The 16,007-nt window shown below is 51.5% G+C and overlaps 1 protein-coding gene across 9 annotated transcripts in view; it reads right to left on the bottom strand.

Moving 5' to 3' along the window:
• Positions 1-16,007, bottom strand: part of ANK1 (ankyrin 1) — a 193,416-nt gene that overhangs the window by 16,791 nt on the left and 160,618 nt on the right. For all 9 annotated transcript variants that reach the window (XM_045821497.1, XM_045821495.1, XM_045821501.1 and 6 more), the window contains 8 exons: positions 15,880-15,976; positions 15,390-15,618; positions 13,696-13,821; positions 13,467-13,586; positions 12,113-12,191; positions 11,734-11,808; positions 10,095-10,226; positions 9,126-9,272 (listed from right to left, as the gene is read on the bottom strand). In XM_045821497.1, coding sequence (XP_045677453.1) covers positions 9,126-9,272; positions 10,095-10,226; positions 11,734-11,808; positions 12,113-12,191; positions 13,467-13,586; positions 13,696-13,821; positions 15,390-15,618; positions 15,880-15,976 — 1,005 coding nt within the window. The remainder of the gene's footprint in view (positions 1-9,125; positions 9,273-10,094; positions 10,227-11,733; positions 11,809-12,112; positions 12,192-13,466; positions 13,587-13,695; positions 13,822-15,389; positions 15,619-15,879; positions 15,977-16,007) is intronic.

Below are 16,007 nucleotides of genomic sequence, written 5' to 3'. Positions count from 1 at the left end.
ACTTTTCCTCAAGTTGCAGACTGTTCTAGACACTGGAATGGTCTCAAGAGGCACGTGTGAGAGCTCTAAGGGATCAAAACAGGGGCCAGGTCAGAGGACACCAGGAGGCACCAGGCATATTGGATGCCACCTGAGTGCTCTGCCCGAAAGCTCCTCCCTCACCGGCCCTGAGCTTCACGCCAGCTCCCCATCAGTAGTGAGCAGGTGGGATTGGAGCCAGCCAGCCCAGGATGCTGCGTATGGCCCCCTGGGCAGCACAGCCTGTCCACGCATTGCTTCCTTCCTGACGGGCTCAGACAGGAGTCCCTGCTAGTTTTCTGGGTGCCTCTGGTACTGGTTTCCTGGTGTTCAGAAGTGACTAGGAACCTGAGCGAGTGGCACGTGTAAGTGCGTGAGGAACCTGTGTGCCAGCCGAATGGGCACTGTCCTGTCAGGTGGCTCTTCCACTCTCCTCCAGCCAGGAGTGGGGGTCCCGGTGAAAAAGAGAGAGCCTCTGGCTCCCCTTCAGAGCAGGTGCCAATCTGTGAGTGGAAGGAGGAACTAGAAGCCACGATTCTCTATTTGGCTCAGCTGGTCTGGGGAACCAGTGAGCAGATGTGTGCCTGTAACCTATGATGTGTGCCTGAAGACCCAGCAGAGCCAAAGGAGGACCCTGGGTGTGGACGCGGCTGCCCTCTGCAGAGTCTCTATTGACCTTCCTGGGTCCACAGAGGCCCTTAACCTAGTGCCCAGGCTCTTCATTCTGCCATTCACCCCACACCCAGAACCCAACCCCTGCATCCAGCTCTTTCCTGGGCTTGGCCTTTCTCTAGCCAAAGGGGCGGGCCCTCCTCACTCCCAACTCTAGACCTCAGCCTCTGTTCCCCCATTGTGTCCCTGTCTTTGATAACACCATCTCTGGCTATCCTCATCCACTTGTCCAACCACAAAGTATTCACTGAGATCCAGTCACATGCCTGGTACCATTGGGGATTACCAACACACAGCACACACGGAACCAACAGGTTCTCTTTGGCCTCTTTTTTCACGGTGTTTCCCCAACAGCTTCCACTTTGCTTGATTTGCTCCATCTCTGAACCTGCTCATGAACTGTGTACTCTCTTTGAGGGCAGGGATGGTGTCTGCCTTTTCCTTCCACTTGCCTAGAACAGGTGGGGGATTCACTGGCCCTGATGCCTACTGCAGAGCTCTCCAGGTGTGTAAGGGGGACACAGGGGCAAGAACAGGTGACCTCATCCATATTTAGTAAAGCCACAATCGCTAACATTGTGACACGCTTCAATGAGCCAAGGACCATGCTATGCGATGACGTGCTTGTATAGCTTCCTTTAATCTTCCCAGGAGAGTGTTCTTCCTGCCTGATCTCTACAAGTCTATGTGGTTCCATGTCCCAAAATTAGGAGGAGGAGGAAGAGACCATGAGGCAGTGGGGTGGCTGGCAGGTAGGGTTTTGCAGTGGCAGAGACTAAGGGGATCCCCTTTCGTGTTTGACCGAACAGGGAATAGAGAGGTGGGAGGGCAGGAGAAATGGATGGGTCAAGTCGTACCACGACATGAACTCCACGTCACTGCGTGTGAGACCATGACCTGAACAGCTGGGAAGCCAGGGGCAGCGGCCTTCAATCCCACCAAAGAGATCTCTCAGACATGTGCAAGCAGGACGTTGAGAGTCAAGTGGTTGGTTCTCTTCTTGTTATTTTGAAAGCATTATTATATCATAGCCATTACTCATTGAGCACCTATTTTGTATAAACACATACCTAACATGTATTTTAAATGTTTGCAACAACGCTACAAGGAAAGTAATGTTACCTACTTCATAGATGAGGAAACTAGAGGTTCAGCAACTCGCTGCAGGCACACAGTTACTCAGAGCGGTCTCTTCACTAGATTCTGCCACCGGTATCTTTCAAGGACAGATTTATTGAGGAACAGTGGGCACACAATCGGTGCACATACTTGAAACAGATGATTGGATTGACAGGTTCTGACATAGGCGCATATCCATAAAAGCACCACCACAATGAACAGAGGGGCACTCATCATCCTTGAAGGTTTCCTCATGCTTCTTTGTGATTCCATCTTCTGCCACCCCATCCCCAGGTCACCACTGATCTGCTTAATGTCACTACACATTAGTTTGCGTTTCCTCGAATTTTGTGTAAATGGAATTACATAGCGTGCACTCTTTTTTTTGTCTGGTTTCTTTTACTCGGCTTAATCCGTTGGGTATCATCATACTGTTGCATGTATTGATGATTTTTGCATTTTTATGGCTGAGCTGTATTTCACTGGGTGGACAGACTATAGTTTGTTTACCCATTTACCTGCTAATGGACATTTGGGTTCCAATATGGGGCTATTACAAGTAAAGTGTTTTTCAGAGCGCTTGTCTCTGGGAAGACTGACAGTCAGTCTTTCCCATGTTATTCTGTTGTGTAGTGGTATCTCTTTGTGGTTTCACTTTGTATTTCCCTAATGACTAATGATGTTGAACATCTTTTCATGCACTTATTTGCCATCTGAACATATTATTGGTGAACTGTCTGTTCAAGTCATTTGCCCATTCTAAAACTTGGGTTGTGTGTTTTTTTTTATTATTGAATTTTGAGAGTTCTTTATACATTTCTGCATACAAGTCCTATAGCAGATTTGCCAGTGTTTTCTCCTAATCTGTGGTTTGTCTCTTCATTTTCTTCCCAGTGTAATTTGAAGAGTGTAAGTTTAGATGAAGCTCAAAGTATCAATTTGTTCTTTTGTGGACTATTCTTTCGGTGTTGTATCTGAGAAATCTTTGCCTTAGCCAAGATCTTTAAGGTTTTCTTTTATGTTTTCATCTAGAAATTTTATTTCCATGAGTTTTTATATTAGGTTTGAGACTTAATTTATAATCCACTTTGAGCTAATTTTCGTGTATGGTGCAAAGTTCATTTCTGCATATGGATACCCAGTTGTTCCAGGACCACTTGTTGTTAACACTGTCCTTTCTCCACTGCATTGTTTTCGCACTTCTGCCAAAAAGCCGGTGTTCACACCTATGTGGTTCTATTTCTGGACTCTGTTCTGTTCCACGGATGTATTTACCTTTATGACGATACCACACTGTATTGATTACCGCAGCTTTGTCATAAATCTCGGAGTCAGTCAGTGGAATCCTCCAACTTTGTTCATTTGCTTGGTCCTTTCCATGTGAATTGTAGAATTTCTTCGTTAATTTCTACAGAAAAAAGCATACTGGGATTTCGATTGAGATTGCATCAGATACATAGTAGATCATTTAAGGGGCACTGACAACAATATCAAGCCCTCTGGCCCATCAACAAGGTGTATCTCTCTCTTTCTTTTGGTGTTCTTTAAAATCTCTCGGAAATGTTCTGTAGTTTTCAATGTGTAAATATTTCACATCTTTGGTCAGATATAGCTCCAAGTATTTCAATGTTATTGTAAATGGTATTCTTTTATAATTTCAGTTTACAATCATTCATTGCTAGTATATAAAATTCAACTGATTTTTATACTTTGAAATTGTATCTTGCAACCTTAATTAAACTCACTTGTTAATAACTTTTTGTAGATTCCACTGGAGTTTTTATATAAGCAATCTTGTCATCTGTGGATAAGTCGAGTTTACTTCTTCCTTTCCAGTGTGGTTGCCCTTTATTTCCCTTCCTTGCCCTATTGTGCCAGCACCCTTCCTTAATGTCGAACAGACGCAGTGAGAGGAGAGAGATATCATTGTCTTGTCATTGAACTTGGGAGGAATGCATTCGGTCTTTCACCAGTAAGCATCATGTTGGCTTTAGGTTTTTTGTAGATACCCTTTATCAGGTTGAAGAAATTCTTCTGTTCTTCTATTTATCACTCTGTTCTCTGTTGGGAACTTTAACTTCACAAATATAAGGTCACTTGAAATTGCCACATAGCTCACTGATATTTTTAAAAATTTTCTTTCTGTGTTCCATTTTGGAGAGTTTCTATTACTATGTAGTCAAATCCACTAGTCTTTTCTTCTATAATGCCTAATGTCTAATCATATCCAGCCTATTTTTAATCCTACACATTGTAGTTTTAACACTGGAAGATTGGTTAGGGTTATCTTCCAGGTCTCTACTTAACTTATGGGACATCTGAGATACAGTTATCACTGTTTCACCACTGCGGTCTGCTAATTCTGACATCTGAGTCAGTTTTGGGTTAGTTTCAATGGATTGATTTTTCTCCTCATCATGGGCCATGCTTTTCTCCCTCTTCGTAGGTCTGATAATCTTTAATTGGATGTCAGACATGTCAACTTTTTCTTATTTGGAGCTGCATATTTCCGTATTCTAATAAATATCCTTGAGCTTTGTTTTGTTACACAGTTAGTTTACTTGGAAACAGTTCGATCCTTTTGAATTTCACTTTTAAGGCTGATTAGGCAGGGCTGGCACACTGCTCAAGGGCCAGGGCCAGCCATTCCATTCCTGAGACAGAACCTTTCTTTGTTCTCTGTGCAATATCCGAGAGAAATCAGCCTGGCTGTTGGGAACGGCTGATTAGCACGCAGCCGACACCTGCGGCGGAGCCTCTGAAGATCTCCAGAGCGCTCGTCTGCAGTTGTCTGTCTTGGGCTCTCCAGCTGCCCCAGTCTGCCCGGACTGTCAGCAACTTCTCCTCAATCCAAGGAGTCCTCTTGGACTTCTCTTCCCTGGACCATGACCTAGAAACTAGCGAAAGGGTTCACTTTGTGTATTCCCATGTCTCGTGGATCACTGTCCTTTGTTGCCAGATGTCCAATGTCTTGAACACTTATGTTTCATGTATTTTGTCCATTTTTTGGCTGTTTTAAACAGGAGGGTATATACGGTCCCTGTTACTTCATTTCACCAGAAGTGAAATGCGTCTTAAACAGCCCCTCAGGTGTGGCCAGATGAACATTCTGGCAGTCCTGAGAACCTCAGTAAGCCTTGACACGGGGTGGGAGATGGCAGCTCTACTGGCCGCAGAATGCCTGAGTATTCTTTCTTGGGTATTCTTTGTGACTTTCCCACCTTGACACTTCCGTAGTGTTCACTTTAATGACCTTCCACTGGAATGAAAATACGTCCGTGAAGAGAACTCTCGGGCCCTGTGTTTATCCTGGAGCCCCTCCCCTGGGGACGATATTTAGGGGCGAGGCCTCACTGCTCCCTTCAAGTCTCCAGAGGACCCCACTGATCCACCCACGCCCCTACCAGCTTGGATCGGAGGCTGTAGGTGGCCAAACCAGTGCTGGTGAAGATTTCTATGAAGTCAGAGCAACGCTCATCAATGGCTGAGCACGTCCTCACAAGGAACATCTCACAAGGGGGACCCAGACCATAAGGTCTGGCTGAGTTCCCTAGGTTGCTTTCAGAAGGATCTGTCTCTCTAGGCGTCTCATGTAACCAGCACATCCTTCGGTCTAGCGGTCTCCCCTCTGGAGCTGCATGTTGGGGAAACCAGGTGGGAGGCGCACACACATGCTGCTTTGGGAGCAGAGCACAGTCCAGTGGTCCCTCCCAGGTCTCTCTTCATCTCCGGCTGTCACACTGGGTCTCTGCTGATCCAGATGGAATGATTATCCTATCAGTTTAACGTCAGTAGCAAGCCAGATGAAGAGTGGACAGACAACCTGGCCTCAGACCGGAGCCGCATTCAGTACTTGTATTCATTTTATTTCCAAGTGGACACAGACATTCATATAAGTTCAATTTATCAAAGCAAATGGAGCTGACAAGTGTGGGTGTGAGATGCCCATTTTTTTCTTTCATAGGAGGAATCTGTTTTATTTTTAGGAACATGCTATTTTTTTCTGCTTCTAGGCAATTTTTTCCCTACACATTTATTACCCAAGGGCCCGGGGCCGTCTCCTCTTGTGTAGGAGAAGCAAAGTGGCCTTTTGACTTAAGCCCCCTCTGGTCGGACCAGTCCGGGTGCCTATGGCAAGAGGAGCCAGGAAGGAAGGAAAAGAGGCCTCGGGCTTCTGTTTCCCTGACACCACGGGGCAACCAATCCCTGCCCTTAGTTCCCAGGCTTCATAAGGAGGCTCAGACAACCCGAGAAATGAGGTAAAATACAAAGGAGGCGAGGTGCGACCGTGACCATCAGTGCAGAGGGCTGGGGGGGCCCTGGGACAAGCCGCCACTGCTCCTGCCCAGGAGAAAGCCAGAGAGATGCAGGAGGCTGCTGCCTCCCAGCCTCCTGCCTCTGACCCCTCCTGCCCCTTCTGTCCAGGCCAGAAGAGCACCCAGACTTGGGGTGGTCTTCCTGGGACAGGGAAGAGGGCGGGGAAAACAAACAAAAGCCAACTCTGGTGCCCGGGAAGGCAGAAGGGACCGAGCTTGGGGTCTGCTGCCGAGTGTGTGCCAGGCCGTGGTGGGCAGTGCGCACACAGGGCGCACCGCCTGGGCCTGTCAGGAGGCCCGCTGGAGGAAGGGGTGCAGAGGGGCTGACAAGGTTGGACCAAGGAAGCCTGTGACCATCTACAATCAACAAAGCGGGGAAAGGGGTCCTTTAAACCTTACGTTAGATCACGTTATGCTTCTGCTCCAAAGCCTCCCACAGCCCTCCATCTCATTCCAAGGAAAACCCAATATCCCGAGGAGAGTCTGTAAGAGCTGGCCTCCTGCGGCCCTCTGATCTCCACGCCTGTCCTTCCTCCCTCCCTCTGCCCAGTCCCTCCGGCCTCTCCCAGCCCCAGGATCACACCAGCAGCCGGCTCACGGCCGCTGAATGAACCCTGGTCTGGATGTTCTTTCCCTGTATTTCCGTGGCTCGCTCCCTCGTGTCCTCCTGGCCTTTGTTCAGATGCTGCCCACTCCCCCCACTGATTTACCCCCCACCCCAGCCCTCCCATCCCCCTCACTAGAGGCTGTCTTTTCCACACCACTTATTGCACCTGCTAGCACATTATATAATTCACTTACATAGCAGGTTATTGTTTGACTCTCCAAATAGAAAGTAAGCTCCATGAAGGCAGAGTTTGAGATTTTTTTTGGTGGGGGCAGGGTTCTGTTTGAGGACTGATTTTTCTTCCCTGTCTGCAAGAGCACCTGGCATGTGATAGGTATTTGAAAAATATTTTGTCAGATGAGCTGACCAACTGAAGCGGAGACCTTCGCACAGGGCACAGAGAGACCCAGCCTCACACGGGGACCGAGGGCTCCGTTTCGGCCTGTGAGTGTCTGGGCCGGATGGGGCTGCGAGGACCTCAGCCCCCGAGAGGCACTTGTCAATGCCTGGGTTTCTTACTCTTTTTCAAGAAAATTTTATTATGGTAAGAACACTTAACATGGGCTCTACCTGCTTAGCAGGTTTTTAATTGTTGTAATGCCTCATTTATGGCATGTCATTCTATGGGCCTGCTGTCTTGTAGGTACATGACTGGGGCACAGAGAACCCCGAACCTTGTGGTCTGGTCCCACTGACACAGCCTGGGGACAGTGAGAAACCCAACCGGGTGATGGGTCGTCATAGGGACAATAAGTGCTTGGAGAGCTGGACTTCCTGGAGTTGGTGGCAGCCCTCCCCCACCCTCCCTTCTTTCCCCTGTGGGAGCAAGTGGGCCTACCTAGCGGTCCCCACAGCACTCCAGCCGGGCCCCCCAGAGGAACTCGGGGGCGGACCACTGTCTTGACGCCCTTTATGCTGGATGTGAGGAGTGAGCAGTGCCCAGCGTGCAGCCCCCACGCACGCACACACATGCCCTCGCACACAGCCATGAGACACGGGGTGGGCAGGGCGAAGAGTCCCCCACGACATGCATCTGTGGAGGCTGCGGGCTCCCGAACGCCTGGCCGAGGCGGAGACAGTGGAGACAGGCGGTGGGAGAGAATGAGCGGACTCCAGGTCCAGACGAGGTCAGAGGCAGAAGAGAGAGGTGACAGGGCGTGGCCCACAAAGGAGCCCTGCACCCAGGGGCGCTAGCTGGCATGTTTCAGGAGACATGGGACATGGAGAGAGAGAGAGAGGTGCGAGGGGCCCGGCCTGGGCAGGCTCCACCTGGTAGAGGGGACCCTGTGCCCGGCCCAGCCTAGAACTTACCCATGCGTAGCCCATGCCCAGGGCCACAGGTGCCCTCACGGGAGCACATGTGTGCGTGGCTGGGACGACCGTTAAACTAGGAGCTTGGGAGCATAAACAGCATGATGCAGCTGTCCAGGCTGACATATTAGGTGCCAGAGGAAAATAGTTCACAAAATTAAAAATTGTTTTTCAGGGTCGGTCGGTAAGGAATCTTAGGGATCTAACCCAGTTTGCTGGTTTTAAGGAGAAGATGTCACAGCTGCACATGAGGTCAGGGGGAGAAAGGGACCACAGCCCGGCCTCCTGGCTCCCACCGCAGAGCAGGGCTCCGCTCTGTTTCTGCGCCCACTGGTTAGAGGGGGGCAGATGCAGGGTTGGGCGGGGGAGGGGGGTGCGGCATCCGCAGCCTGCTCCTTCACGTGGCTGGCCCCTTCCAGGGCTGTGGAAAGGAACACGGTCCTCCAGAGACTGCAGTGGGGGTGGCGAGGGCAAGGCCAACACCCCCAGGAGCCTGGTCACACTGGGGACTCCTGTGCCATGCTGAACCACATCACAAAGAATGAGGGGAAGGAAATGGGGTGAGCAAAAAGGGAGAGAGGGAAAGGAGAGACCGAACTCAAAGCAAAGAAACCTGCTTAGCCTCACAGAGGGAGCTGCAATAGGACTTTTAAGACAGCACCGAGCTGATGGATCTGCATCAGAGCTTGGGCCAGAAGCTCCATGCCCTTTGCTCTTCAGTCACTGACTGTTTTGCAGGTGGGGACCCTGGAGCCCAAAGAGCGCCCATGCCTGGTACAGAGCTACACAGAGCATCTGTGACTCCTAGGGGCAGGAGCCTAGCAGCTGCTCCAGACTCAAGCTCTTCCCACTGTGACACCAGGTGCCCCTGGCAGCCTGTCCCTGAGAGAAGCATCAGGGAGCCTCTGGGCAGAGAGGTGCAGGCCTGTCTCTTGCTCACCCCTGTTCTCACCGCCACTGAGGAGGGCGATTGTTGAAACAGACCTCCCACCAACAGGCCAGATGATTTCCTGCAGTGCCAGGCACCAGCGCCTGGTGGGCCGGGCTTGGCTCAGCTCCGCCCCCTTCCGGGAGACACTCACCATTCATCTGGGAGGGCGAGGAGGAGTAGTCCCGCTCCGTGTGCCGCCGGTCCGGTTTCAGATTGCGGCTCTGTCTGCCTGAGCCTTCCAACATGTTCACGATCTCGCTCCGGTCAATGTTCCGCAGGGCGGCGTACAGGTTCTCCACTGCCGGGAGAAGGAAGAAGGCGCTCGCTGAGGGAATTCTAACGTAGGCCAGTGTGGAGTGTCACCGGGCTCCGCCCAGGGGGAACCGGGAGGAGGGGGAAGATGGTTTATTTTTTTCCGAATGTAGAGGCGTTCTCCTTCGGTCAGAATCCAAACAAACTGCCTCTTTGGAGAAGATTATCTTTCAATGGGTCTTTTCCACTCCCTAACAGTGGCCAGTTTCAAAGCCTGGGAAAACTTTCGTCAACTAGGACTTCAGGAATAGGAGACTAAGGATGACCGGAGTCAGTCCTTTGGAAATTCTTGGTCCTTCCCAGTTGATTTGAGATGTGAATGGAAACACTTAATTTCCTCTTAGTGTTTCTGACAGTGGGGATTTGGTTGAGTGGGAGCAAAAACGAGTGAGATGAGTCTTCCCTCCAGGTTGGAAAAGAAGATGTTTCTGGGAGAAGGAGGTCAGGCATCACTCACCCACGCTCCGTCCTGAGAGGACAGTCCTCACTTGTTTGAGCAATTCAACAGGACGCCCCATACCCTTACACCTGCGCTGTTATGTGGGGTCCCGGGGCAACTGCTATGGCATTCTGAGGGTGGGAAGAAGGTGGAGGCCAAGATCTCTGGTATTCTCTTGCGGCCGGATTGCCTAGAAGCCCTAGTGACCCTGAGGTGTGTGTGTGAGAGAGAGAGGGACAGAGAGGGCAAAGCAAATGGTCCCGAGGGCGGGCAGCACAAATGGAACCTGAAGGAGGAACCGCTGTGCACAAGGCTGGGCCCCGGCACAGGCTTTGGGAAGAGAAGCGTCCTCAGCTTAGCAGTACTGACTCTTTGCGTTGGTGCCTTCACGGATGACCCAGAGGTTCAACAAGGCTGCGCTCTGCTCCAACAGAGAGTTGGGGTTTTCCACACGGATCCTGTTGATGTCTTCCACGCTAAACTGCAGCTCCCGGGCCAGCTCTGCAAGCAAAGAGCCAAGGCCAGGTGTGAGCCAAGCCAGAGCTCAGCTCTAGCTCCCAAACGGGGCCCTGTGGACTGGGGCATCCCGCGGGGAGCACCTTTGGATTTGATATTCCTTCCTAACAAGAAACGCCAAGTGAAATGCAGACACCTACCCTTTTGTAGCCCCAGAACATGGGGCAGGAGTAGGGGTGCTTGATAAATGGGCATTGAATGAATGAATGGACGAACACCTTTTCTTCCTCGCATCACTTCAAATAGGAGATGAGACAGCCTTCCATCAGGGTGAACAACTTAGCCATGGTCACAGAACCAGCTGAGGCTGCTGACGCCCCCCCCCCCATGCCCCACTCCCCCCTGCTGTCTGTGCTACACCAGGATGCCACTGACATTCCACCGAGAAGCACGCATAATGGAAATGCATTTCTGTGTTCACATTTCTTCAGGGAGAGGCGTTATTTACATTTTAAATGAAAATACAAGCTCCCATCTAAATGCAAGGCAATAACAGAATGTTCACTTCTTTTACCTCCCATTATTTTTATGGTTATTTCTTGCAAGTGCTTTAGGAGGGAGAACGGCATCAGAGTCCAATTTCAAGGATGAGAGAGACCAGAGGAAAAGCAATAGTGAGGATGAGAATGTGTATGACTCAGACGCACGCTCCCCGTCAGGAGCAGCGGCAGACACTCTGTTTCAGCCTCAACAATGGACAGTCCCTGAATTTCTGTGGGGGACCCTCAATTGTCACCCTGCCCTTCAGCCAGTTCCTGCTCAGGTTTCTGAATTGTCTGATGCCCTCTCTGAGTGAGGAGAGTCCATTCATTTAAAAGCTAACAGAAAGGTGGGGTGGGGTGGGGATTCAGTTACAGGGCCAGTGACTGAGTAAAGCACGTTTTGAGCTCTCGCTTTATCTTGCCCACGGCCTCCCTTCAAGTAAGATCGCCCGCCACGGTTGGCGAGACGTCCGGCATTAGCTACTGCTGGAGATCGCAAGTAAGAAACATTGAGGCGTGGCCTTCAACTCCCCTTTCCCCCCAGCAATGCCAGCTTCAAGGAAAGGCGACGAGAAGCGTGCAGGGGGTAGCGGATGTGCTGCCAGGCGGTGGTTCTTTTCTTTGAATGTTAGTTGTTTGCTGGGTTTTCTGGGCGCTGTCACTAATTAGCCACATAATTAAAGTCACCCTATTTAGCTGGGTCTGTTTTCCCAACTGTAAAATGAGGTGAGCTACATAATTTCTAAGGCCTCCTGCAATGTTGAACTTTTCTTTGGTACAAAGGAAAACCAGACACACGTTGCAAAGGGAAAGAGAGCCCTCTTTTCTATCGGCTCCACAGGTGTCGCTCAGGCAGCAGACCCAGCTAAGGCAATCACAGCACAACTGATAGTAAAAAGGGGTCTAGACATGCTTCCATCAGTGCTCACTTCATGCTCATTGGAGGGAGGAGGTGCAAGGGTAGATGTACACAGGCCAAGGGCTTTCCTACCTCAAATTCCTGGACTCACCTGCCCAGCTGAGACCAAGGTGCTCTGCTATAATAGCCATCTTCATATCTGCTCGGTCTGTCCCACTGAGAAAACCTGGGGAGAAGCAATGGAGTTCATTCAGTGGTCTCGATGGGACACAGAATCGACAGGGGTGAGTGAATGACCACAGATGGGTGCTCAGGTCGGGTGGCGGACCTCTGAGGATACCAGACTGATTGCTAATCCCGTGAGGGGGAGCTGGGGGCTCAAGCCAAAGGCTCCCCGTGCACCTGCAGTGTCGGTGATGCACTGAGCGATTCGTATGGGCACGGCGCTGTGGCCAGGGCGAGGGGAAGTGAGCGCATCACCACCTCCTTGGAAGAGGCAGTGGGCACAGGGCATCACACAGGGCTCATACCCAGTGTGGACTCGCTGAGAATGCTGTATCGCAGGGCCAGCGGCGTCAAAGTCCTTCTCCTCTCGTCGGTTCCGCTCCCCTGCAGACGGGAGACAACGAAAGGGTGCTTGGGGTGTTAGGCTGGCCCCCCTTCTTGGAGAAGGTGATTCCAGCCCATAGGCTGTAGGGTGGAGAAGATGCCAGTCCTGGGAGAACTTAACAGTCAGTTCTCCACTTTTTGAAGCCTGAACACGCAGAAGTACAGGAGTGAGAGGGAGCTGATAAAGCCCACACACTTTATTAATAATAATAACCCAAACGGCAAACCCATCAGGCCCTTATCATGTTCCAGGCCCAGCTTAATGCCCACAACAACCTATGAGGAATAACTATCATTATCCCCATGTCATCGATGAGGAAACCGAGGCACAGAGGGGTGAAATAACTTGCATAAGATCACTCAGCTAGTAACTGGTGGAGCTGGGGTTTGAACTTAAAAAAACAAGTTTCTCTCTCTAGATTCCTTTCTGTTCTAAAGACCCACTTGTGATAGTGGTGCGAGGCTTAACACCCTGTAGAGAAGCAGCCAGATGCTTACTCAAAGCTGCAGGAAATCCTATTTTGAAAGAAAAGTTGGTTCACCCTAGTCCCCAGGCAGGAAAGAGAAACTGAGCCACAGACGTATGAATGTAACCTTGCTTCTTTTCTAGTCTGGCAGGAAGCTTGTCATTAAACAACAGCCACAGAAACAGGGAGCCATATATTCTCCCCAAAGTCCCTGGGAGGTGTGCTGCCTCTGCTGTTCTTACGGGTATCCATCAAGGACCATCCTCGGTCAAGATGCCTTTGCTGAGCCCCAAACCCTGGGCATTTGCAGTGGCTGAAACATCACGGCTCCCTCCCCAAAAGACCTGGCTCCCTGGGGAAGATACACAAGACCATGAAAATGAGTCTCAAAAAAAAAAAACCCCAACTATCAAATGGCTGGGTGACCTTGAGCAACTCGGAGCAACTCAGTGCCCAGTTCTAAGCCTCAGAGGCCTCAGAAGGGTGCCGGGTAGATGCCTTCCAGGCTCCTGCAAGCCTCCCAGAGGGAACGTCCTAGAGAGCTCAGAGTCCCCGGGGTGAACGTGCGTATTGCCATCTGACTCTGAGGTTCTGTTCCCGAGCTTTGCAGAGAGGGCCGGGGCGTGCTCTCCCTGCCAGGCCACAGCCAGGTGTCATGGGGACGGAAGGGCCTGTCGTGCCTCCAGGAATTCCAAGGCAGCTTTTCCGCAGGAGGAAGCCCTTTGGAAGTGCTCGACCTGGGGTCTGTTTGGGGACCTCCTCAGGGACCCTACCTCCGGCCGAGGGCCCTCCTCAGGGGGCAGCTCACCTTGGTGCAGGGGGGCATGGTGATGTTCAGGTGGCAGAGAATGTGCTGGGTGTCCTCGTACTTCATCGCCTTGCGCAGAAAGGACAAGGACCCTCCCGGTTCCCGACTGCTGTCCCTCACCTAAACTCAATCACACAAAAAAGACTCAGGGGGCCGTTCTGTGGGTCACAAAGTTGGCCGAGAGACTTCTGCCTGCCAAGCTTTCTAGACCCGGAAGAGAGGCCAGCACCTTCACAGGGATGGCCAGACGGTTCTCCCGAAATGACTGGAACTGGAAACTCCGCTGCTGGGCCGCCTTTTTGATGGGCACCAGGTTCCCGGAGAGTTCCGCGAACAGGGGCGTCCCTTCCAGCACCTGCAGGGGAGGGGAAACATACAGCTCATCAAGGAGAAGGACCTAGATGTCCTGTCCTGCCCTTCGGCTCTGGTCATTCCTTCCCCACGACACACACTTTCTACTGCACGAGGTGCAGGTGCTATGCTCCAGAAAAGTCCCACTATTTGTCTGGGAAAAGGTTTTTTTCTCCAGGTTACGCTTCCTTACTGAAAAGGATTTTTTAAACACGATTATTTATTTGTTTGTTTGTTTGTTTATTTATAGAGAGCGGGGAAGGAGGGACAAAGAGAGGGAGAGAAACATCGGCCACCTCTTGCATGCACCCTGACTGCGGACTGAGCCTGCAACCCAGGCATGCGCCCAGACTGGGAATCGAACCAGCAACACTTCACCTTTTGGGACGATGCCCAACCAACTGAGCACCACTGGTCAGGGCTGAAAAAAGATGTTACGATAAGCAGGAACCTTGTATGTCCCTGTGTGGCTGATCAGGAGGCTGCCAGAGCACTAAAACTCCACGAGGCAAACATGCAGTGACTTCTGAAAAAAAAACCTGGTTTTCACACCTGTCCAAACAGGTTCAGCTGATGCAAAACGCTAGAAGGACCACAGGACATTTTGATCTCACTCCCTAACATAAGGGTCCCTACTGTGTATAATATGCTTTCAACTGACCCATTTGACAGTTGAAGAAATGGAGACCCAAGCAAAAGGAATGCTCTGCCTAGTCAGTTCTTCCTTCTGGGCCCTCAGCCACCCCCAGAGGCTCAGCACAGACTCTGAGGCCAGACCTCTGGAAAGGTCCTGGCTTATTCCACATCCCAGCATGAGTGAGCACCCTGGGGTCAACGGCAGGTGCCAGTCCAGTCCTCTACCCCTCACATCATTTGTCCGGTCCTCTCCCCTACTGTCTCTTCTGGGCGCTAGCAACACCCTGGCAGAGCAGGTCGGAGTGTGGGCTCTGGGGTCAGACCACGCAGACAAATCCTTTCTCTACTGTTCACTCTGTTGTGTAATCTTAGATTGGCTACTTAACCTCTCTCAGCCTCAGTCTCCTTGCCTGTAAATTGGGGATAATTAAAGTGCACAGAGTTATGCACTTTATGAGAACCAGGGGGAGTGTCGCAGGTTCGATTCCCAGCCAGGGTACATGCCTGGGTTGCAGGCCATAACCCCCAGCAACTGCACATTGATGTTTCTCTCTCTCCCTATCTCCCTCCCTAAAAATAAATAAATAAAATCTTAAAAAAAAAAAAGAACCAGGGGAGATTGTGCTAGTTGAGCACTTTCCTTACTACCTGGTAGCTAAGTTCTTGAGTTCTTATCATCACAAATCACGGGGTCAGCGATGATGTTTCTCACCTTTGCTGAAGCTTCTCTAGGATGCTGCCCAAGGGGGGCAGCGGAGAGATGCCTAGGAAGCCTTGCCCCATGGCCCGAGGAGGGTTCCCCATCTGCTCTGGGTCCCAGTGTCCTGGAGGAAGCAGCCTGCACCTGCCCTGTCCTAGCTCCAGAAGCTTCGTCTCATTGTGGGGAGCGAGGGGGACCCGTGCATGCCCAGCGATGAAGGGGTCCAGGGGCTGTACCTCTATGTCCCTGCTCCGGGCCACCTCAACGAAGTTCTCATGCTGCTCCAGGGTCTTGTCCACTTTGTCGTCCGTCATACAGTAGCAGCGCAGCCGCCCTTCTCGGGGGTCATTCATCTTGGCAAAAATGACGAACTTGGCCATGTAGGGCACCGCGGTAAGCTCCTTGTACAGCAGAGTGGCGAAGTTCACGGCCTCGGCGGTACGAGGACAGTCTGACAGCCAGAACCTGGACAGGGAGGGCTAATCATAAGCATGCTTCTACATGCCCAACAGGGAGCTCCGTGTCCGCCCAGGCAGGGGCAGCCCGTGAACCATGCAACGACCACTCAACACTCCCGTTGGTCATGGCGGGGCTCCCTGTGAGGACACTGAGCTTCATGCCTGGGACGGGCAGGCTGGGGTGTGAGGAGGGCTACCTGCAGGGGCAGCGCTGACCCCTCTGTGCAGGTCCCGGGAGTTCCCTGTGCTGGGCTGAGACGCTCCTCACCTGGCAGAGACGTTGGTGGTGAACGTGGCACACTCGTTGGCATACACGAGCTTGGTCGTTCCTGTTATGTCTTCCCACTGGGCTTGGTCTGTCCCTCCTGCAACAGGAGCAGAAGGTGGGCTGGCGGA

The sequence above is a fragment of the Phyllostomus hastatus genome, unplaced genomic scaffold (genome assembly GCF_019186645.2).
Source record: "Phyllostomus hastatus isolate PE091 unplaced genomic scaffold, TTU_PhHast_1.1 phas_scaffold_46, whole genome shotgun sequence".
Lineage (NCBI taxonomy): Eukaryota > Metazoa > Chordata > Mammalia > Chiroptera > Phyllostomidae > Phyllostomus > Phyllostomus hastatus.
Note: the sequence above shows the minus strand (reverse complement) of the source record. Positions and strands in the feature narration are given on the sequence as shown.